Genomic DNA, 22,762 nt, shown 5'->3' with positions numbered 1-22,762 from the left:
GTCTCAGTACCATAGCACGCCAGAGGTGACAAAGCCCAGGAGGGTAAGGACTGTTATTCTTGCATAACCTCAGTTATCAGGAGAATTAGAGTGAAGCTATGTGCTTATTTATTTATTTTTAAACCCAAAAACATTTCCACAATACTGATAACCTTTCATAAGCTCCCGCCCTTCATCAAGTTGCCAGACTACAAGTGCATGGTATCAACCATGCCAATCCGTTCATAATTACAAAGGCAAAACAAAGAGTGTAAGGCTTTAATATGAGTTTGGTTGTCTTTAAACATTAGGGTGTCTAATTCTTAAGACAATCCCTGTCAGGACAAAGCCATGTCATAAACCAGAGCTGTATAAGTAAATAGACAAAGGTCAGTGGAGTGGTCACCCTGATAATTAAACTGTCCAGCTGGGGCCCACCTGCCAATCATTCTAATGTATGAAACACAATACTGGACTGAAAAGTGTAGTGGTAAGATTGCCACCTTTCATGTGGGTGACCTGTCTTCAAATCCCCTGCATGAAAGGTACTACCTCCAGCAGGGGTCCTTTGGCAAGACCCCTGTTACCCTACCTGTAAGTCGCTTTGGATAAAAGCGTCTGCCAAATGCATAAACATAAACACAACACTGGGATTAGGACAGCTTCTAGTGTATTGACAGTTACATAAAACGCAGTGCCTCCTTACTCCTCAGGAGTGTCTGCCCTTTTTTGTTGTTACCAGGTGTTTCTTCCTTTTGGGTCTTTGGACTGCTGGACTTCTGTTCACCTCATGTGTTTGACCTCTGCTTAAACATCAAAATTAATTCTGGACCTTTCGCTGTCAACTTTCTTGGACTTGCTCCAGTCTGTACATCCCTGCTCTAATATATTCAGCTGGTTTAAATGGAAGCTCACCAGTGGCATTGTAGAGAATGATGTAAAAAGGTTCATCAGTCTCAGGTATGTCGTCATCTTCAACAGCAACAGAGATGTTCTTCATCCGTTCACCCACATCATACACCAACAGTGTGTCATTAGTCAGTACAGAAAGGTCATCCTGTGACGTGCCACCATACTCCACTCGATACATCACTGTTGCCACAAAGTCAGCTTGCCCTGCCCTCAGAACAGTGAAGTTGGCAACCCCTCCTTCACGAATACGCACAACGACAGGCTCTGAGGTGAGCATGTGATGTTGGATAAGGGGGAAGGAGAGATGACAGAAAGAGAAAACCACTGAATCATTGTAGCTATAACATACAAATAACAGTTCTTTAGAGGATCCTTCACATAGATAGATAGATAGATAGATAGATAGATAGATAGATAGATAGATAGATAGATAGATAGATAGATAGATAGATAGATAGATAGATAGATAGATAGAGAGAGAGAGAGATGACAAAATAATTACCAGAAAAGAAAATGGGGTCATCATTCTTATTTATCCTTAAATTGGCACTGACTATGTTTCCCAGTCTTGCTCCACCTGTAGCATTTAACAGTGTGATGGTGAAATTCTCCATGTCTTCTGGAATCTTAGACAATACATAAATAAAAAAAGATAAATAAACTGAAACAGGGAAATGTAACTCAACTGCTGACTGTACACATTTATTTCAACATTTTTACCTCATCGGGCACAGAAAACAGAGTGAGGTTTTTCAAGTACTCTCCTTCTTTAAAGGTGATGTTTCCCTGGAGGGGGCTGACATCTCCGGACAGAGCCGGCTCTAAAACCCAAGACACTGACACTTCTTCAAAGTGACCTCTGTTCCTCGCAACAAGGTACACAGCTGAAGGAGAAGTGAAACAGACAGAGATGATCTACTTAGGTACTGAATGTTCCTTTTATAAGCTGATGTTGTGTATGCTCTTGTCTGGTAACATTTGGCAGTTTGGACAACAATGCTGGTTCAGAGAAACAACTAATCTATTTTTGTGTCACAATTGAACTTTTTATTGATTTTAGTTGTACAGCCTAATAGTATGCTAGTTCTCTGAAATTAAACACATGTGTTAACCAGGGTAATGTATTTACAAAGTATGTTCTACTCTATAAGTTGATTAAAGCACTTATTAAACAGTATATAGAAAGCACATGAAGCATGCACATGAAAGTCAATTTGTTCATACTGATTCCCTGCAATTAGGTCCATTTTAAGTGTCAATGAGATTCCACTTAACATGGAAAATGATCACTTTTATAGCAAGTACCCTTGTGCACTGAGTTGCCTCTGCTCTCATCGATGACCACTGTCAGTCCTGACTGGAGGAACTCAATGACTCCAAAAGGGTCGTCGTTCTTTCGCACGGTGATGTTGACCTCCCTGTGGTTGCCTAGACGACTGGGTGGAGTGCTGTGGCTACTAAGTACCACAGAGAAAGTCTCATCCAGCTGTATGAATATACAAGTACACAAAAACACATGCACACACATGTAAAAGATAAAAAAAATAATAATTACAACAATAACATTTTGTTAGAAACACAGGTTTCCTGATTCAAACAAGGGTACTTCGTGAAGTTAAAACTTAAAGGATGCCTTATTCGAACCAGACTAGAATTACTTATTTTTTTATAGTGGAAGAAGTAGGGTAACCATGGAATGTTTTCATGAATACAAAAACAAAATTACACTAAATAAATCAATGAGGCATGTTCTTACCTCAGGTATCCCATCAGGCTTTGCGACTAGTGCAACCACCACCTCTCTCTCCCCAGGTTTAAACTCCAGGATACCTGTAGCACCGTAGAATTCAGTGCTGCCTGAAGGCATGACAGCATATCGTACCAGCTGTTTCAGAAGTTTTCCCTGAGCTCTGACCACGTGCAGTTCCACAGCCTCACCCTCCTGGGTTTACAAGGCAGAAATGTAAGCATGCCGGGGAGAGAGAAGAATGAGAAGATAAATATCTGTTTGTTCTAATCCATTTCGCCATAGGCTATTTTTTTTTTCAATTTGGAAAAGACTAGACTGGCTCAACATGAACAACCCTGGGCTCTCAGGACAGCAGATGTTTGGGAAAATCTTTAAATATAGTACATCTCTTTCTTTTCAAGTGACAAACAGTCAATGCTGACAGTGACCCTGTTTATCAGCTGCAGCTATATCAACTTTATTGCAACAAAGATTAAGCACTAAATGCCATGTACAGTTTAAGCCATGTGGGCTAACCCTCCAAAAATTCCATGACAGTACACCCTGATACTGGTACACCTCCAGGGTTTAAAGTGTTATTGAATGTGTCACTATACAGTGACACTGATTAAATACTATATAAACTTGTTTTAATAAAGTTGTATAGTTTTTGCTGCAGTCTTAAACTTTGACTTACATCAATAAGCCACGGACCTCTGGAGAACTGAGAGAACTCAAACACTCCTCCAGGGTCATCGTTCTCCATGATGACAATCTTTCTGCTGGTGAAGCCAGCTTTCAGGATCTGATTCTCGACATTACTCCTGTAAAGTTATGCAAAGTTACACACACACACACACACACAAATAAAATCAGACATAAGCACATGGACAGTATTAGACCACATTAGCAGATGATTATGACTGGAACATTGCAGAGGATGTGATAAAAAAAATGTGTATTTTGTAAAATATTTGTAACTCCATCGTGGAGCAGCTTCATGGTGCAGCAGATGACAGCTCTGATGTGGCAGTATCTTGGAGTTTTGCTTTAGTTAAGGGTTGTCAAACTCTGCAACATTACGCAAAAGTAATAACAATAACTGGAGAGCTAAACTTGAACTTTAACTTCTCAATACATTCCTTGTATTGTCTGATGTTCATTATTAACTCCATATGCTGAACCCCTGCTGTTTAAACCACTTTTAATAACAATGTCAATCAACGGCGTGTCTGAATCTTTCTAACTCCACAGGGGTGTGCATATGTGTGTACGCTGAGAAAAGTGGAGCCAAGCAAGCATAATATAATGGGCATTACAAAGAGATGACATACAAAGACGGACTCAGACACTCCAAACATTCACATCCAAGGCGCTGCATGCATACAAACATTTCCATCTTTAAAAGGCTACATGATCAAGCCTGGTTAAATTGGAGCAAAAACACATAATGAGGTTTCTGTATCTAGACTTGAGAAAACACCCCTTTTTAATCCAGTTTTTTCACACCATTGCAGAATCCCCCCCCCCCATCCCCACGTTGACCAAAGACCCCAGAAATCCTGAAGTAGGCCCTTCTTTGAAAAACAAAGACTTGATTCAAAGAACACAAAAGGCCCAGGTTCACTCCACTCTCCACTTACCCAAAGTACACTATAAAGCGTGCAGTTTCCACCCTGCAGCGGAGGAGTGGGAGGGAGAGAAAGCCACCGTTCTCATCAGAATATGGACAAACAGATGAACCCACCCTCATCGCAGCCCAGCATGCACACACATTTCACAAGTACACCAAAAGAGGACTGGAATCATTCAGCCCGATGCAACAAGACTAATTTCTTGCATATCTCGGCTCAAAAACACCACACACAACTCCTACAGGATATTATATCATACTTACTGTGTAGATCTGATATGCCTTTTACGCCTTACTGATAAGTAATTAGAATGAAATTTAGACTTAAGACATAATGTTGAGTAACTATAACTTTTCCCCACCTATCTAGAGTAAGCAGTAGGGTTTCATTGACTTCTGGAATATTGTCAGCCATGATGGTAAGATTGATGAAGGCATCACTCTGCCCAGAGAGAAAGACAACAGAGCCGTTTAACGGCTTCAGGTCTTCAGCAGTTACATCCTCGTGATTGGCTCCAGTTGGCTGAAGGCTCCAGAACACTACGGCCTGACCGTCTGTCCCATCACGCCGCAGAGGAAGGCTCACCTGCACCAAACATCATCAGAATAAACCTCTAATACATAAGCACAAACACATTACTGAACTTATATCAGAGTTAGTGCCTTACATGGTGGCTCGAGACAAGCGTTACAGAAATAAATGTGTAGTAATGTATGTGCTCTCGTTGAAAACAGAGTTAATATCTTACCGTGGTAGAGTTGCTGTCCTCTGGTTCATAAAGGATCACGGTAGCGTTGCTTGTAAAGCCAATTTCCCCATTTGCAATGTCAGGGGTAACAGTTAAGGTCAGGTTTAGGGGCCCACCAAATCTTGGGCTATTTGACGATATTAAGGGACTGATATCAATCAGCTCCAAGGTTTTCAACTAGAAATAAACAAACCAGGAAACTCAATTTACACAAGGCCCAAACAGGAAAAAACACTGATATGCAGGAGGGCCTGTTAATGTGATATAAAGACAGTTGTTTCTGCTCTGCCACTTTTTAAGATTGCTCTCTTAATTTATACGTGTGCATGTATGTGGTAAAGTAATGAAGGCGAAAGAGTGTGAAGTGACTGTGGTGCTATAGAATGTGAAGAAGGATTTTCTGGCACTTTTGTGCCAGCTTTAAGGACCAGTTGATGTTTGTTTGGACAGTTAGAAAAACCCCATAGAACCATGCCAGACCCGAGTGCCAATGTCAACCTATTCACACATGCAAACGAGGCACTTAAAGTTTGGATAGCACTAATTTAGCCAGAAGTGGAAACATAAACAGAAGAAATGCAATTTCGGGTGTGCAAGCAAAATGCTGCTGTCAAAATACAAATTACAAAAATACAAAAATCATATCATGACAACTGAGGACAAAAAATCATCTTGTTTCCAGTCTTGTTACCTGTATTAAGAAATTAGCTCCATTCTGCAGAAAAGCATCATTCCTGATTGGCAATGTGACATGGACCATCCGTTCACTGGTAAACGCCACATTAATAGTCCTGCTAACATTTAGAACTTGGTCACGGGCCAGTGCTGGGTCTATTGGACCTGCAGGAATGTAGAGGGTGGTAAGTGCCATAGACACATCACCCAGTGTACCGCCATCTCTCACAAAATGTAGCGACAGGAATCGGCCCTCCGGTTGGCTCTGGATGCTCTGCTCTTTGGCCGGGTCAAACCGAAAAAGCCCATAGACATCATCACTGTCCTGGATGTAGAACACCATCTTGGGAAAGAATGGAGGAATATCAGAAAAATAGTAAGAATAAACGAATGAGAATAGGGAAAGAAAGTCATTCATGTCACATTTTGACAAATTAATGAATAAATGATCAAAAGCCAAACTATCTTGTGAAAAATATTAATCCCTTTAGCCTTCTTAGTTAAACTGAGAATGGTTACATGCACAGTTTAGTCGAGCTATGGTTGCAGCTCAACTAGACAATTTAACTGAACCGCTGTCCTTGTCCCAATATAACTGCACTGGAACAGGATTCATTTATTGACTGAAGTATGTCTGATGCAGCAAAGCTGTGGATTGTGTGAGAACATGTGCAAAACATTCTGCCGCTTCTAACTGTCCTTTTGGTAGATCATCATACAGCTGAATCTACTGCACAGACGTTGTCTTCAAGTAGCTTGAATGGTGATTTTGTCTGATGATGCTGCAGTTATAAATTCAGGATTTTATTGGAGCAGAGTGACAGTCTGGAAATGCTTTAGGGGACCACAAACTGGCATTTTCAAACACAATTTCTTATCCGTTTAGCTGTCTGGCAAATGAAAATCAAACATACTATGCAAATGAGAGCAGCTTTTTATAACAAAATCTTAACAAAAATATGAAAAAAATTTAACTTTTGCATGTGCAGAAGAGGGAGCATGTGCAAAGGCTCTGGGCTCATTTGAATATAGCCGAGCATCTACACGCAGTGGTTTGAACCCTAAAAACATTATCTGAGTGGTTAGCCCGAGGCCAGTGCAGTCAGTGGGGTTACATGGCACTGTAAAAATCGGATTAAGGGCTAAATTACAATAAGACTGAGTTATTAAGTTCATGTATACAGCTTAATCTGACAAGAAATTGAATCGGATTGTGTCACTCGCGATCAGATTAAGACCCGGAGATAACTCGGTTGAAAGTTACACTAAACGTGCTTTTAGACGTGAATTTGACTTTGCGTTCTGCGCATGGTGGAGATTTTTCCCGGGGTGGTGAACCACGCGATGGAGGATGCGCAGTTGTGCATCGCGTTTGTGCAATAACCATGGTCATCACAAACGAAATGTAGAGGGACGTAGCTTCATCTTGCTCTGCGTTCTCCATCTTTCTCGAATGCCTGAGTTTGTTGTTGTTGTTGGTGTTGAAGCGGTCAACAGGAAGTGGCTCTATTAGCAATAGTTGAAATGGGTACAGCACTACCTATTGTACCGGGGTATGACATGATTTGTGCCTATGATCCGATTCATTCACCGCCATATATCCAAGGATAATTACCCTTGCTCAAATAAGGAGCATAACACAACTATAGCTGTAATCAAATTAATCTCATCATGTAGACCCACTGAGTGAGGAAGGAGCGGATGAATCTTCAAGCTATATGGGGGTATTTGAAATGAAGCTTGGATTTACCATAAATTGCATTGGAGGATTTTGTTGTGTTTCCTGTTTTGGCGTTACTAAGATTGCATCTTGGTCATAAGAAGAAAAAAAGAGAGGTGAGGAACTAAAACGGGAAAGGAATTATGTGAGACTGAAAGTAGTAAACCAGAGCCCTGAGCTAACTTTGGAGAGGCATCCTCTTTAATTAACCCTGCTAAGATTGCTAGAGTAGTTTCCATAAGCGTTAAACTGTGGCTCATTCATTTCCCTCACGCAATTCCCTGAAGCATGCCTGACACATTCATGACAGTTGATTTACAGCTAACTGTAATTTGTATATATTTTTTGTGTGTTGTACACAGCCTTTGTAACTTTAATGACAACAACTGTTGAAGTTACTTGTTTATTCTAAAGTAATCTTCTGCTGAGACAAATTGCTCTGCACAGATGGCAAACAGACCCAGCACTCCCAGCAAAGTGGTGTTCGGGTGTTTGTATGTGACATCTTATGCCTTCAAAATAAACAAGACTTAGATCTGCCCACTGCTTTCACACATGGCCAAGAGGCTTGGACAAAAATGGAAGCCATAAAAACCTGTCACCACTTCACCCACTCTTAAAAAAGAAAACACTGAGTCACCACACACAGAGTGTGCCTGCTGTTTCCGTTTTGTTTTGATTTAGCCACATTAAAGGAACACCCATAGAGCAAAGTTACGCACCAAAGGGGTCCACGTTTGCAGAATGTGCCAAGTTTGCAACCGTGGCTTACAGTAGGTCATACACAAGCACACAGATGCATAACACGTGCAGAATCATCTACAAGATAAGTTCTCTAACAAGTGCAGCCTTTTTGTCTCTCACACTAACACAAAACATTAAAAGATCTCATGTCAGCTTACCTCCATGGGTTCATCGACCTCCGCATTTCCGGTAACAGTGCTGGGCAGCAGTTTGAGAACAAAGGCCTCTGCTTCTTCAGGTTGATCATCTGCCACAATGTTTATTGGAATCACGGCAGTCACTTGACCTGCAGCAAATCTCACAGTCCCCAACACTGGCCTCAAGTCCACTGACACTGGCGAGGGATCACTGGAGTTTCTGCTGATGGACCAGTTGGCAGACACGGCGCCATAGCTTCCCCCGTTTCTTACAATAACGATGCCATCAAATCTGAGGGAGAGATAACCTTGGATGTAAAATTCTTTGTTTTCATTTTGGCAGATTAGCCAAACATAATTCTTTATAACATACAGTCGATTAAAGCTGTGCTAGAAAAATTATAGAGCCCATTTGTTTTTTTATAAGAGCTTTTCAAGTATATGAAAGTTTTCTACCTCTGAGTCAGATCTTCATTGATGATGATTGGCTGAATAAGAGCACTGCTGCTAATTGACAGGACTCCGTAAGGCTTATCATTGGGCTCGATGGTCACTAGCACAGCATTAGGTGATACTAGTACAGCATCTCCTCTGATAGTATCCTCCAGCAGCACTAGATGGAAGGATTCTGCAATTTCTGGCACATCATCATTGGTGATGTTGAACAGAAGGCTGGTTTTGTATACAAATGGAGGGAATGTAACTGTTCGGACCGGTTGTAAGTCGAGGAAATCCACAGCTGGAGTGGCACTACCCAGTCCTTCACCACTCACCACCATGTAATCTATGGAGACCTAAAGAGAGTACAGTCCAGACAGTTTTCTATAAATTTGCCTTAAGCTTATTGCTTTTTTCTCTGCATCAAAATTGTGGGTTGGATGTTAACAGTTAAAATTCAAAGATTAAACAGCCAAAGTTCTAGGTAAACATATAAATGGACCATTAAAAAGCAACCTCAGTGTCAACAGAGCCGATGAGTGGGCCGTCCTCAGTCAATCGGCCACGGGTCACATTGAGGGCAATAACTGCAGCGGACTCCGGCACAGCCATGACGGAGTGGGAGAACCGCAGAGGGCTGTCATTCCGCCGGATTCTCAGCTGGACACTGCTGGCATTGGGCCTGAGAAGGGCTCCACCTGCCACACTCGTTAGCCTTACTGAAAACACTTCATCATCCTCTGGGACCTGGTTCACAGAGAAAGCATGACCCATCAAACAATTACATGGGTCAAAATTCTGAATATGTAACATGCAAAAAGAAGAGTACAAATATGTGTTTTTATTTTCAAAACTGAAAAGATGTTGTGGGATTCGAGCAAATGCTCCAAATTATGAAGTCAAAAAGCATAGTGCGGTTAGACTAGCTTTTACAAAGCATGCCACTGGAATTTCGATCCCAAATGTTGATCTTTTTGAAAGCCACAGCATACTTTTTAAGTATACCTTTCTAACTTTTGACAGTCAATTAGCAAACATGGCAAAGGTGAAGACACTGATGAAGAGACAGATGGAAAATTATTTGGACTATTTGAAAGTAAGATTGAGAGTTTATTTCAGTACCTGGTCATCCTGAATGAGGATATCAAAGTGCACTCTAGCCTGTCCTACGGGGATGGTGATGTTCCCTCTATCTGGACTGAGATCCTCAATAGCAGGGTTGGGGCCATCAGAGATCTACAGTGGGAGGATAGGAACAAGAACCCCAGAGAAATGTATATTTTGACATTCTAATGTTCTGCATGGGAGTTTTAATTTGCTATTAACATGTTAAAAATGTTTTATATTCACAAATCAGTGGAATGATCGAACAAAATCAATTTCTGTATATAGAATTAAGCTTGTATGTCAGAGACGCATCTGTAATATTGTGAATCCTCGACTTCTACATATAGTGTCTCAGGCTTGATAAATGAATGAACATCATCCTCTCACCTCAAAGTTCACAGTCACAGTCCCATACGTTCCCTTGTCTCTAATTAGGGTGAAAGGCACATAATGGTTCCTTCCTCTGGATTCTTGAACAATAATCTCCTCAGTCTAGGATGGAGACAGAAAAAGAAACCTCAATCAGTTCACCTTAAACAAATTCAACACATTTCCTTGATGTAAATTGGAATCAACTAAATTTTAAACTTTTTAAAGACTGGAAGGACAAACAAAAAGTTCTTCACACTTACATTTTAAGCAAAATCCATATACTTAACCAAGAAAAAAAAAACACAATACAGTAAAGATTCATTTTAGAAGATGAGTTTCTTACTGAGTTAAAGGCAATTATTCCAAAGGCATTGTCATTGGACAGGATGGTGATTGTTGCCTTGTTTGGTGTTCCCAGAGTCACACCATTAGAGGAACTCTGAAAAAAGAGGAGAATTTGAATGGTTAAATGAAAGCATTTACGTTCATGTCCCTCTAACCTGCCCCGACAGTTAATCCTGACACTCGTGCTCATGTGAAAGGCCAGAGGATCTCTCTTATCCACTGTCTAATCTTCATTCTTATTCTCCCACTGAGCAGCCCTGGTGAGAAGGCACAAAGACAGGAAGTGCTGCTTTCAGGCTGGTTGATTTGTCAGGTTATCTCTCTGCAGGATACCTGTTAAGGATTTGTACTGTGTTCTGTCACTCAACTCTGACAAACTTAAAGTTAGCAGCATGCTTAAAATCATACTGTGATTTCACATGGATTTTAAAATGGGCTTAAAAATGATAACCTGGCTTTTTTTATTAGAAAGGAAAAAGCACTTTGTAGACCAACTGTGTTCACATCCACCATGGCTGAACATTTGAAGTAAAGAACTCTTAAAGTTCACCAAAACTTCTACAATCGTCTGGTGACATAAAACATATAATAACCAGTGAACATTCAGGAATTCTCCAAAACAATCAATAATGGGAGTCCTGTATGAAAACTAGAAAAATAGATTGTCTTTATCAAGCTGAAAATTCCTACCAAAACCACCACATGATTGCATCTGTGAGCATTATGGTGAAAGCATGCAAATGACAAAATATAGAACAAGAAAGGATGAGGCTTTCTGCACTCCAACAGAGCTTTCTTTCTGGTGCTGAGCCCTTGTCGCAGGTCAGCTCACAGACAAAGAGTACACATGCAGAAAGCTATTCACTCATATACACACTGACAAACTCCTGTGCCTGGCTGTATACAGATTCTAAAAAAATCAGTGACACAAAGACAAAACTTGGTTTCTTAAAAGCCAGCGTTGTTAATTATGCTACAACCTACTGTGTGTTTCTATATTTTGTTCCTGCACCTGTTATAGTCGCCAACAATTCAGTCTTTTTCTGTCATACTCAGCTTCTAACAAAATGAGAACAATATCTAGTATTGAAGCAGATTTAACTGACAGGAATGATAAATGTCTCTAGATCAACCCTTTTTCTCACATTGTTGTGTGATCTATGACCCCTTGTGGTACACATTCATCCTCCAGACAGCCATCCAGTAAGCCGATAGGCTAGCATTTGGCATGGGCTTTGTCTCTGCTGTAGTGTAAACAGACTGTGTAAGTGGGCCTCATCTGGTCTTTCACTCTAGTGACAGGCTAAATATGGGCCTGTGCTACTGGATTTTAACCAGATGTTAAAGGCAGCTTTGAATTAAAAAAACTCTTGCTACCAGCTGTTAAGAGTTACTTTTGTAAATGCCCACAGACAATCATCAGTGATTCACAGTGACCTTTATCTTAAGTCTTTGAGGGGTACGATGGGCTGACAACAAGACATGCCCTACCCCAGCTCATCAATCTAACTTGACAGCTAAAGGCTGCATGAAACCATGGAGATTGTGTCTAGGTGCAAGGCATCCTATCTTGTGATGGTAATTTCTTTGACAAGAGTTGTATAATGTATACCCACCCAAAAAATGTTTCTAAACTTTAAAGCATCAGTAGTTAACTTACATATCACTGTACACAAGAGTAAATGCACAATAACTGCTAAAAATATATATATATTTACATGCCATGTGTCCAATTTTTTTTATTTATCTTAGAGTAACAACATCTACCATGAAGTTAGATGTACCTTCTGATGATATGATTATATTGTTATTAGTGGCAAAGTCTCAAAATGCATTCAAAGATTTTTATATCCTTGGTTCTCATTGATTGCTGCTTCGTCTTTCACCGTCAAGGTTGTTTCTTTTTGCAAAAGTACTTTTTAATTAGGTATATCACAATATCTGGCCCCACTCAGGCCAGCCCTGCAAAGGTCTCACAGAGCGGAAACATCAAAGACCCAGCAGCGCTGAGCCACCCAAGGTTTACTGCAAGATGCCTCCAGTCCACACTGCTTAGTAGCTCAGGGTTATGCTTCAAGACAGTCAGGGGCAGAATGAGAAGAGTGGGAATGGGTTTTGTAGGAAGAAACTTGGTGATCCAGAGAAAGGAAAGAGAATGAGGCGAAGGAGGAAAGCCATCTGGCATTTAATGCATGCAAATTGAAAAAATGGAACTTAATCAAACAAATACACACACATAAAACTTGCAGAAGAACAAGAGGCATTCACCTGAAGTTTAAGGTTGAAGGTAAATGTCTCGTCGGCTTCAGGCAACTCATCATCTTTCACAGCAATAAAGATGGTCTTACTGGATTCAGTGGACAGCAGGAAGGCTGCAGCATTAATGGCTTCAAAGTCTCCTGTGTCTGCTCCCTCAAGCTGAGCAAAACAAGTAAAACCATTTAACTTGAGTAAAAGCCCCGCTTTCCTGCTAAACAATGTGAAATAACAAATCAAAATTTGAATCACAAGTTTGAACCCACAGCGATGCAGGCACATGAAGGATTTACTGAAACAATATGTGTTTCAGCTCTTCTCTTCTTTTGACTCAGATGAGATATCATGCTCTGCTGGCTTCTCCTTCCTTTCTACTTGTGCCTGCTTAATCTTGAGTTTCACCATGTTCATGTCTATTAGTTGCTGATATGATATGGCAGAATCAGATTAACTTCTACAGCTGCAAAGGTTTAATAGCACGTTACAAAGAAAACTTCTCAACCCATCTGCAAGGCAAAGCCAATTAGATTTTCGAGACACTGACTGACAGCAGTTAAAACTGACATCCATGTGGATGGCATAAAGCCAAAATCTAGTCTTTACCGCTGTAGTTTTGGCAGACTCGTATTGTTTCCTATTGACTGAGATACTTCTAAATCCCTAATAATAACAAGGATTATGATTCCTCTTTGCTATACAAAGCATGACAAACTTCTGTTGGTTCATTTTATTTGTATACATACAGAAGAGTTGCATTGAGAGGTTTCCTACGTAACAATGTTGAATAATATTCATCCTCTGATTAGAAAATATTCACTCTTTTGGAAATACACATGTGCCTTAGAGTAACAAAATCCATGGCTTTATTAGAAAAATATTTTCTTCCACGAGATTGGACACACAAAGCAGCAGCAGTGAAAAGCTTGACCTACCAGAACCAAAGCGGTCACATTGACAGGGTCTCCCACTCTCTCCACAACCAGTCGGACCACAGCTGTGCTGCTCTCGTTGACAACAAAGTCAGTCTGTCCCAGGAACCGCAGCGTGGCTGACTTAGAAGTAATGCCAGGGATGGACAGAGCCAGAATCAAACCAGTTAGCAGGAGGACAGGGTGCATTCCTACAAAAAAAAAAAATAAAGGCATATGGAGGAAACATTCTAATATAGGAACAATAAACCTAATCAATATAATGAGAGAAAGAAGAGGACATCATGGGTTATATATTCAAAAATGAAAATAACAGCAGAAGAGAAGAGACCTAATTACAAATAAACACATGTAGATGGGTTATTTCTACAAACTTGTAATTGTGACAAAACACTGGAAATACCCTTTTGCACAGCGGCCTTGTTGTCTCTGTGTTCTTAATGCTAAAAGATGCTGATATTAAAATGGAAAAACCCACAGTCATTATAGATTTCAACAAACATGGTCTATGGGCAGTAATGAGTGACCAGATGTTCAGGAGGTCTACTGGCTTTCATAATGTAGAGCCAAGAATGATTCACCAAAAATAATTCCAAGACTCCAACATGTCCTTGTGTTGTTATAACTATTAAAGTTGTTGTATTTATTTTCATTTACCATGTATATTTTAATGTCGTGTGAAGAAGTCATTCTTCGTCCCTGCCCAGCTGCTTCCTTTATGTTTTCATCCCCCTCCCTTTCACTTCTCTCCTCTCTTTTGCATGTTTCCTCATCTCTGCTCTGCCATCTTCTGCTTTGCTTTCTCACCCTGGATAATCCTTAAGCTGGATGGAGCCACTGAGACAGTTGTCATGGTTAACACAACAAAACAACACAGCACGACAAGTAGGGTGGAGCCAGCTCACAGCTAAATCGGAGCTAGTCTGTCCTGTGTTCCCCTCCCTGCCTACCCATCCCATTCATAATCTTCACCACGCAGCCTTGCAAACAGCAAGATCTGTATAATATTAGTTCTTAATTATAAGGTTGAAAATGACCATCAGCAGCTATGGAGGATGAAGTCATGCTGTTTTATTATTATGTTTTTATTCAAACACAGAAATACTACCCCATTTTTCAAATGTTCCATTGCTGTTACATCAATTCTGGGTTATTCTCAGCGCTGGAGAGTGTTTAAATAGCCACTATCCATCAATCCGTTTGTCAGCTTCAACAGCAGAATAAGACACTGTAACAGCATTAGAAGTTGTGGGTCGATAACTACAGTTAGAATCAATTCATGAGGGGAGAGCACACGTTAGAGTTTGGGGTACAGCCCTAAAGTAAAGTGTGTGAGTGCGCACATGTGTCACACACATGCCAGTGCCAGCAGTGGAGAGATTGCTGGAAAATCCATCAAAAAGGATTTAGAGCTGGTGAGTAACGGCATGACAGTGGGGAGCAGAGGGTGAGGGAAACAGAGGTGAGTGTGCTGCTGGACAAAGAAAAGCCCAGCCTGAATAAATCCTGTTATGTGGTCTGCTCTCTCTCTTGTTGTTTGGATCTTTCTCAGTCACAGAGTGAAAGCCTGAGTGAAATGCTACAAAATTGGTGTCCTGCAGGATCTCCCTGAAACAGATGTGCAATTTCAAAGTGCAATTGACACCTGCAAAATTTGACTGCCCAACAGTTATGTTCGATGGTTAAGTTACCTGAAATCTATTCTAGTTGTGGTTAGACTTTTCACACAATTTCATTACATTGACTCAAAAAGCAAAGCATTTAATCACATGACTTCATGTTTTGAAACAAAAGGTCTGTTTTCTCACAGAGAGTTGTAGAAAAATCTTCATAACCTCAATTCAACCTTCAGAATAAATGACCACCTTTATTCTAGACCATCATCTTGATGGAATTTAGCGTGCATCCAACAACCCAACCTCCTACAACACTTTGCCAAAACAGTGAGGGGCTCCTTCTCTCATCCAATGACCCAGATGCTGAACTTCCTTCAAAGGGCTTGATACAAAGCAGATGCTGTGTGGATCATACAGGTCTATTTTATGAGTGGCGGGGCAGTTTTTGTGCAGGCATCATCTGTTTTGCCAACCCTAACCCCAGGGATTACAGGGACCCCAAGGACCTGTCTGTCAAAGCTAAAGGCAGCATGCAGTGCCTGGCGCAGACCTCTGACATTCAGAGTTCATGTAGAGACGTGCACAAACACACAAATATACATTTGCATACATGGATGGATTTGCCAAAGCTACCAAAGTCAGCATATGCATCTAAATTGCACATTCTAAAAGCTCAAATAGACAGTTGGGTCCAGGACACTGGAGAAAAAACATTGTCAATCACACAGATTGTGGGCCAAAGGACCAAAGAATGATGACTGAGCTGAAGACTCTGAGACCTGGCATGATAACAAACCACAAAAAACACCAATGTTCTATGGCTTTTCATAGCTCCATCCAATTTCTATACCCGTTTCATCCTGCTCAGGGCCATCTTCAATAAAATCACATTAATGACTTATTTTTTTACTCCAACTTTAGTCAAGTGACTTCCTTTCAAAATGTAGATGGGATATAAATGTATAACACTTCTCTAGTCCTATCAGCAACTCGAAACACTATGACCAACAAGCCACAAGCCAACAGCCAAATGATCAAAAAAGATATATCTGGGCTGTTTTGGGAGTCAGCATCTTTCCAGAGGAGCCAGGGATCAAACCATCAACCCTTTGATTACTGGAAAACATACAAACTATACATAGAAGAGGCTAAATATTCAAATATGACGATACAGTGCCAATTGTGCTCTTGGCTGCTTAAAAGACTGTATCTTCCATCAGATTATTAGTTTAAACCCTGAGTTTAAATGTTTCGATGAATCCTTTTTTTTCCTTTTTTCTTTTTATAAATATGACACTTCCGGCTGACTTCCTTACTCTTTCCAATTTAACAATCATTTATTACAGTCCTTTTGCATAAGCAAGGTTTGTATTTACTCCAATCAAATCAAAGGCAAGTGAAACAATGTGCAGGCAACAGAAATTAACATAAAATGAACTCTCTAAAATGTATGGAGTATGTCCAACTGAAAGCTCACTTGTGCACCTGTAACCACTGACTTCTCTCCCTTTCTTATCTCATTGCATCTTCGAGATACATTTCTTTTTCAGTATCTTTGTGATGCATCACCCCGCAGCTTTCCTGACGAGCTCAAACATGAAAAGCCCCATGACAAGTCTGAGGCAGTTTGACCCTTTCACCTGTCAGTCTATCTTAAAGCAGCATGTTGGTGTTAGGAGTTTGGTTAAAAAAAAACTGTTACAACAGATACATTGCAGACACAGTACGCACACATCGACCCACTGATCTACTGGATATCCCTATCGGAGGTGCTGATGAGGTGTCTGGTTGCAGGGCTGCTCCTGGGGTCAGTGCTTGCCGCTGATACCTCTAAGGTTTCTCCTGACAATGGCCGCTGTGTCGTAGTCTTTAGCATCAATTATTCACCATAAACCCAAAGCTTCACAGTCAGAGAATGGTAGTAAGCATGACGCTGCAAGATTCACAGCGTAGAATGTGCCATGTGCTGACTGCAGTAAATCAGGCGGCTTGGTCTTTGACATGATGAGTATACATTATTACAACATTGCTTTCACAGGCTGTAATGCTTCACGATGAACGATTTGAACTGGTCTCTTCATACTACCAAAGAGAGCAACATCTTTTGAATGCAGTTTTTACAATACTTTTTGCCACTGGGAGCTTTTTAAGGCAAAAAAAAAAATGGCCTCTCTAACCATAATCAAGGATTAAGCGTTTCCTTGTTATTTTACTGAGAATAGTCAGTAACGCAAGCTTTAAAAGTGGAAAGTAATACCCTTACTTCCTTTTTGGTTGAGGGTGTGTGGGATAACAGTCTGTAGGGTTTTAATCAAGGGCATTCCCATGCGGCATCCCGGCCCTGAGGCTTCCCTGGTCCTGAGACGCCCATGGTGAAGAGTATGTGGTTTTATCTGGCAGTTGCTCAAATGCACTCACTTTTATACACACTTACTCACACACGCACAGTGATGTCCTAGTTGTCTGACACTGGGAGGCCTGCTGTGGGATCTCGTTCATCAATCTTACAACTCTATTTGGTAATGTGGAGTCAGTCTGGCCACAAAAAGAAACGACTCTGTCATTAAAACCAACAAGTATAACTGTTCCTGAAACGTGAGAGGCTCCTTGGTACAAATTCATGCTAAACACCGATCACACAAACAGACAGAATAACTCATACCGACTGAGGAAAACACGAAAATAAACAGTAACACTCACTGAGACAGAGAAGGTTTGGGGGGCAGCTGTAAAGAAAGAAGTGATACAGTAACAGGACGCCTTTACATAAAATGTAACTGAGAAGCCAATCCTTCAGAACTGTAAACATTGGAAAATGGAAGGGCTCTGTGATTGGAGGGCCAATTTGTTATTCTGATATCAGGCTAATATTGAAAAATGTATATTTTGAGCTTTCAGAGGCAGAGTTCTAATAATGCAGCTTGAAAAACTCATTTAAAGCAAATACAGAGTGAAACCCATAAATAATGCTAGTGTGTCATTTCATTTCTACAAGAAGAATACAAAAGGCTGTATTAAGTCCCTTTGTATTTGTATGTCTCACGCTATGCGTTTTGCATAAAACCGCGAAGCCTCCTCTGCTCTGTTTATTGGATTGCTTTCTGTTTGAGCTGTTCTCCACACTAAGCGATGCCACCAGCCCAATGTGTGTCGGGCTCTGCCACAGAAACCACCCACCGTCCGTTCTCAGCCCGGCGTGCCCATGGCTGCCATTCCCTGTCAACTCACAAGCCCATAATTGCAATTCACATATAGCTCTGCCTCTGGTAATTTTAGATCAGTGAATGTTCTCACCATACAGAATAACTTGGGGGGGAAGAAATTAAGAAATGTAATGACCAAGTGGAGCTAAAACATACATCATTAAATCTGACTAAAAGTCATTACTCCCTGGGGTTATTTCTTTTGAAAACAGAAATGTATTTTTTTTCAGGGTAAAAGCAGAATTTGAATTCATTTCACCAGAAGAAGAGGGGAGAAAGGCTTTTTTGTAAATAACCACGGAGTCCTGATTTTCAGCTAAATTATGCCTTTCAACTTAAGGGGACCTTGAAACATTTGAATGAATACGGCTCTAAAGAACAAAAATGCATGAGGTCAGCCCTTCAGCTATTGTCAGATGATACTTTTCAAACCAGGAATTTCTCCTTCACGGGCAAGAGACTGCCAATCAAGTGTGCATTTTACTGTGAAAAAAAGAAACAGAGAGAGGGAGACTTTTCCCAAGGTATTGTCCACAGGGCCTTGGTCGGCTGCTCTTAAGTGGAGCCAGTGGCATATTGCATCCCCAACTAAAAACACGATTTTTTTTTCCTTCTTATGAAACAGCGGGAAGGAAGGGATTAAGAAAAAGGAAAGTGGTTTCAATTGAGCAGGAATCAGTGCATGTTTTCCAGTTTGAGAACTGGCCGACTGATTAGTCTGTATGACACACAGTGATGGTAGCAGACAGAGAAACACTCTTAGGGGATTAAACAATGTTGTGCTCTCCATAGTCCCATAGACCAAAGGGACAAATTGGAAAGGGTATTACTTCATTGCATGCAACTGGTTGGGTCTGGATGAAATGCTAATTGCATTTCAAAAGAGTTCACAAAACAGAGGCAACCAAGAATGTGGGTGTATTTTCACTTGAGAAGCTAGACTTCACAATTCAATGACCAGTACGCAATTTTAAGGAGAAAGCTTTTGTTCATTTATGCTCCTTTTTATGTTGTGTGTGGATTTTTAACATTTCCATAGTTGTCGGTTAATTTGTGGAACCCACTTCTTGGCACACTGGCCTCCTCTCCAACAGAATCGTAACCGTCCTATTCAGACTTCATTCTTTTCTCTCAGCTCTACTCCATCACTTCTAAACAGCGACATGCACAGTACACACATCCTTGGTACACTAAGTATGGGACAACACCTCTTGTCATTGGAGCAGAGAGCCAGTGGCAGAATAGAGCAACTCGGTAAAATGAATCTTTTCTTTTATTAAAAGTTAAAAGTTACATTAACTTTTCTCCATGTTTTCTTTTAAGGTCTTTAATAGGAACAAAATGTTTGGCACTGCAAAACCAAAAAGTTCTCAAGGAGAAATGGTCATGGAGGTCATTTGTTCATAGCAGTGCACTTTCAACCAGGGCCTTTGTTGGATGTGAGATCAAGACCTATATAAAATACATATCATAAATAACACAACACTTTACTAAAGTACATTTGTCAATTCCTGGTTGGATTTAGGTAATTAAATGACCTGATTAGGGTTAGAAAATGATAATTATTAGGTCAACAAATTCTTTTTACAACATGATCCATGTGGATGCCATTTTGCTGGTTGCCTTGGTTACATGAAACAAAACAGTGTATGATGATACATTAGAAAATAACATCACTTGTTTAGGATTAGTACTTAAAACCACTTGAAATAATCATGGTTAGGGCTTGAAAATATTGTTTTACTGTGCAACCATATCGTCATGGACACCATTTTAACTCTTCAAATGCGGTTTGCTCTCACAGCCACGACAGGTTATTATTGGCCATATCCGCCTGCATTAACAAATGCCACATGAGCATATTTTGGGGAAGACATTCTCGCCTTCACAATGGACTGTGATGGATTGTAACTGGATTGTAACTGGATTGTAACTGGATTGATTTGGACTGTAATCAATTGAACTTGAATTTTTCTCAGTAAAATGTCTTTTGTTGGGAACTGGCAATACATGAACAAAGGAAAGAGCGGAGGAATTTTATTGAATTAGCATAGCAAACATCCAGGTGAAAGTGTTCAGGTGCAAGCCAAATACTTTTTGACTGCTGGCCACCAAAGCGAAGGTCTGTACACTTTTAGCATCTCAAACTACAATCGAGTTAATAGTATAATAATCCTACGTCAAAGCATATTCTTCTAAAAAATGAATAGATAAATAAATATCTGTTCAAAGAGTAGAGACATCTGCTGCAGACAGAGTGGCGGTTATTTAATCAAATAAACCCTTTTGCATCAGTAAATACAACGTGGAAAATTTCTTCTTACATTTCATTGCAACTGTTTTTGCGGTTGCCAGTTATTGCTCTATATAAGACCAATAAACAAACATAGCTGTTCTTATTAATCATTTTGATCCTGAAAGAGGACAAAAGAAGACGCAGCTTTTCAAGTACCACAGTTTAATTCTAATCGGAAATATTTTTGAATGCATGGCCTCAGACAAGACAAGAGAAAATGGATTTAAACATCTTAATGCCACAACCACTAAAACTCAGTTCCGTTCAGATCAGTCACCGAAATCTACTTGATGAATACCTCTGCAAAAACTGACAACCAAATTAAGGGAAATTGAGTTGAGTTGAGTATGTGTGAAATCTAAATGATACAGGAAAGGTTAAAAACACATGAATAATGTTGTATAAAGTTGAGCGGTACTGGAGGGAAGTAGTAGTTGTGGAAGATTACATGAGCTACATCAACAGGTTTGTTTTGAGTCGATAACACCTTTCTCCTGAAGCTCACTCTTCTCCTCTCTCTGTCTGACACAAATACACACATGCAAAAGCCATAATGAGAGGAAGCGCTCGTGAAAATGAAGAGGCAACAGTTGTGCCATGAAGCCCTTTCAGCCCAACACAAAGGGTGACTTGCTCAACCTGACCTGTCTTCAGAAGGAGAGGAAGCAGGCGGCACCATGGGATGTTTTCCACGTGGCTCCACATGGGGTAGAAATCCTGGGGATTTATGGCCAGACAGGGAAACCCATGCGGCCGTCTGTATATCTAAATAAATATATGTCTAATGCGTATATACATATATATATATATATATATGTATATACGCATACAATATAAAAATGTAATATAAAATGTGTGTGTGTCTGTGGTTCACATTAGCTTGTCTAACCACAGGACAAAGCCCTCCAGAATGCTCTCTTACTTTTACATTATGTTTATTCATGTTGCCCTGTGTCCTTCCTGAGTTTACCTGGATGCATTTACAGTAGAACACAGTGCACATACTACAAGAACATCCGAAATCCCCCCCCAAATTTTTTTACGAGGGTTTGTTAGTATCATTAGAGAGACTGGTAATAACAACAAAAGGCTATTCAGAGTACAGTTCAAGGTTAATTCTCAAATGAAGACACTCAGCAGATGTGTTAGTGCTCCATGTTGCCTCTAAAGAAAACAGGATATAACAATAAGCATGTGTATGTGCATGTATGTGCAGGTATGTATGCATACATGTGTGATTATGTGAGTTGAAAATGAGGTCGTGGCGAAGGGTTTTATGCTGCGGCTGTAGCGGAATCCTCTCACTGGGAACAATATGTGGTTGTTCAGGCCCACTAAAGAAGCCTCAGGATTGTTGACCACAGCTGACAGAACACCACTATCCTGTCTCTCTGCTCCAACGACAACAACTACTAAAACATGATACAGTCTTCTGTGCATAAACATGAACTTTCAAATGACTGAAGTATTAAAATCCAAAGGAATATTTTAAGAGACTTATTTATCAATCTAATTTGTCAATTTACTAAATCCACAACTGGCTTTTGCAGAGTTTGCTAACATTAGATCCAATAACCCCATAACATTTAAAAATATACGATGATATAAACAATTAAGCATTCTTCTTTACATTGATAGCAAATGCAAAATGAGCTACTCTGGGTCTTGATTTGGAGTTTGAAATTGCTCATAAAACATAAACTTGGTCGAGCAGCTAGTGAACCCAATCAGATCCCCGCATCCTGCCAAGTTTAAGATCGACATTAGGATTGTTTTGCACCAAGGGATTATGAACTGTTTTTGTGCAAGAGTTACATGATCATAGAAGGAAATAGGTGCCCTCTAACGGTGTGGAAATGAGAACCAGACCTTAACTAATATGAGTTAAAGGTTGGCTGGCCATGTTGTTAAACATGTAAATG

At 40.3% G+C, this 22,762-nt stretch overlaps 1 protein-coding gene across 1 annotated transcript in view; it reads right to left on the bottom strand.

Annotated features, from left to right (window-relative positions):
* The window catches only part of adgrv1 (adhesion G protein-coupled receptor V1), a 106,670-nt gene that overhangs the window by 81,738 nt on the left and 2,170 nt on the right, over positions 1–22,762 (bottom strand). The window contains exons 2-18 of the mRNA XM_075468731.1: positions 13,729–13,916; positions 12,809–12,958; positions 10,539–10,634; positions 10,211–10,315; positions 9,839–9,952; positions 9,233–9,463; positions 8,735–9,072; positions 8,300–8,570; positions 5,694–6,020; positions 5,003–5,179; positions 4,616–4,839; positions 3,318–3,444; positions 2,648–2,833; positions 2,197–2,377; positions 1,612–1,775; positions 1,394–1,517; positions 895–1,155 (exon numbers count right to left, since the gene is read on the bottom strand). Of these exons, the coding sequence (XP_075324846.1) occupies positions 895–1,155; positions 1,394–1,517; positions 1,612–1,775; positions 2,197–2,377; positions 2,648–2,833; positions 3,318–3,444; positions 4,616–4,839; positions 5,003–5,179; positions 5,694–6,020; positions 8,300–8,570; positions 8,735–9,072; positions 9,233–9,463; positions 9,839–9,952; positions 10,211–10,315; positions 10,539–10,634; positions 12,809–12,958; positions 13,729–13,914 (3,262 nt within the window). The 5' untranslated portion in view covers positions 13,915–13,916. The remainder of the gene's footprint in view (positions 1–894; positions 1,156–1,393; positions 1,518–1,611; positions 1,776–2,196; positions 2,378–2,647; positions 2,834–3,317; positions 3,445–4,615; positions 4,840–5,002; positions 5,180–5,693; positions 6,021–8,299; positions 8,571–8,734; positions 9,073–9,232; positions 9,464–9,838; positions 9,953–10,210; positions 10,316–10,538; positions 10,635–12,808; positions 12,959–13,728; positions 13,917–22,762) is intronic.

Source organism: Odontesthes bonariensis, chromosome 6 (genome assembly GCF_027942865.1).
Source record: "Odontesthes bonariensis isolate fOdoBon6 chromosome 6, fOdoBon6.hap1, whole genome shotgun sequence".
Taxonomy (NCBI): domain Eukaryota; kingdom Metazoa; phylum Chordata; class Actinopteri; order Atheriniformes; family Atherinopsidae; genus Odontesthes; species Odontesthes bonariensis.
This window is presented reverse-complemented; position numbering and strand designations above follow the sequence as displayed.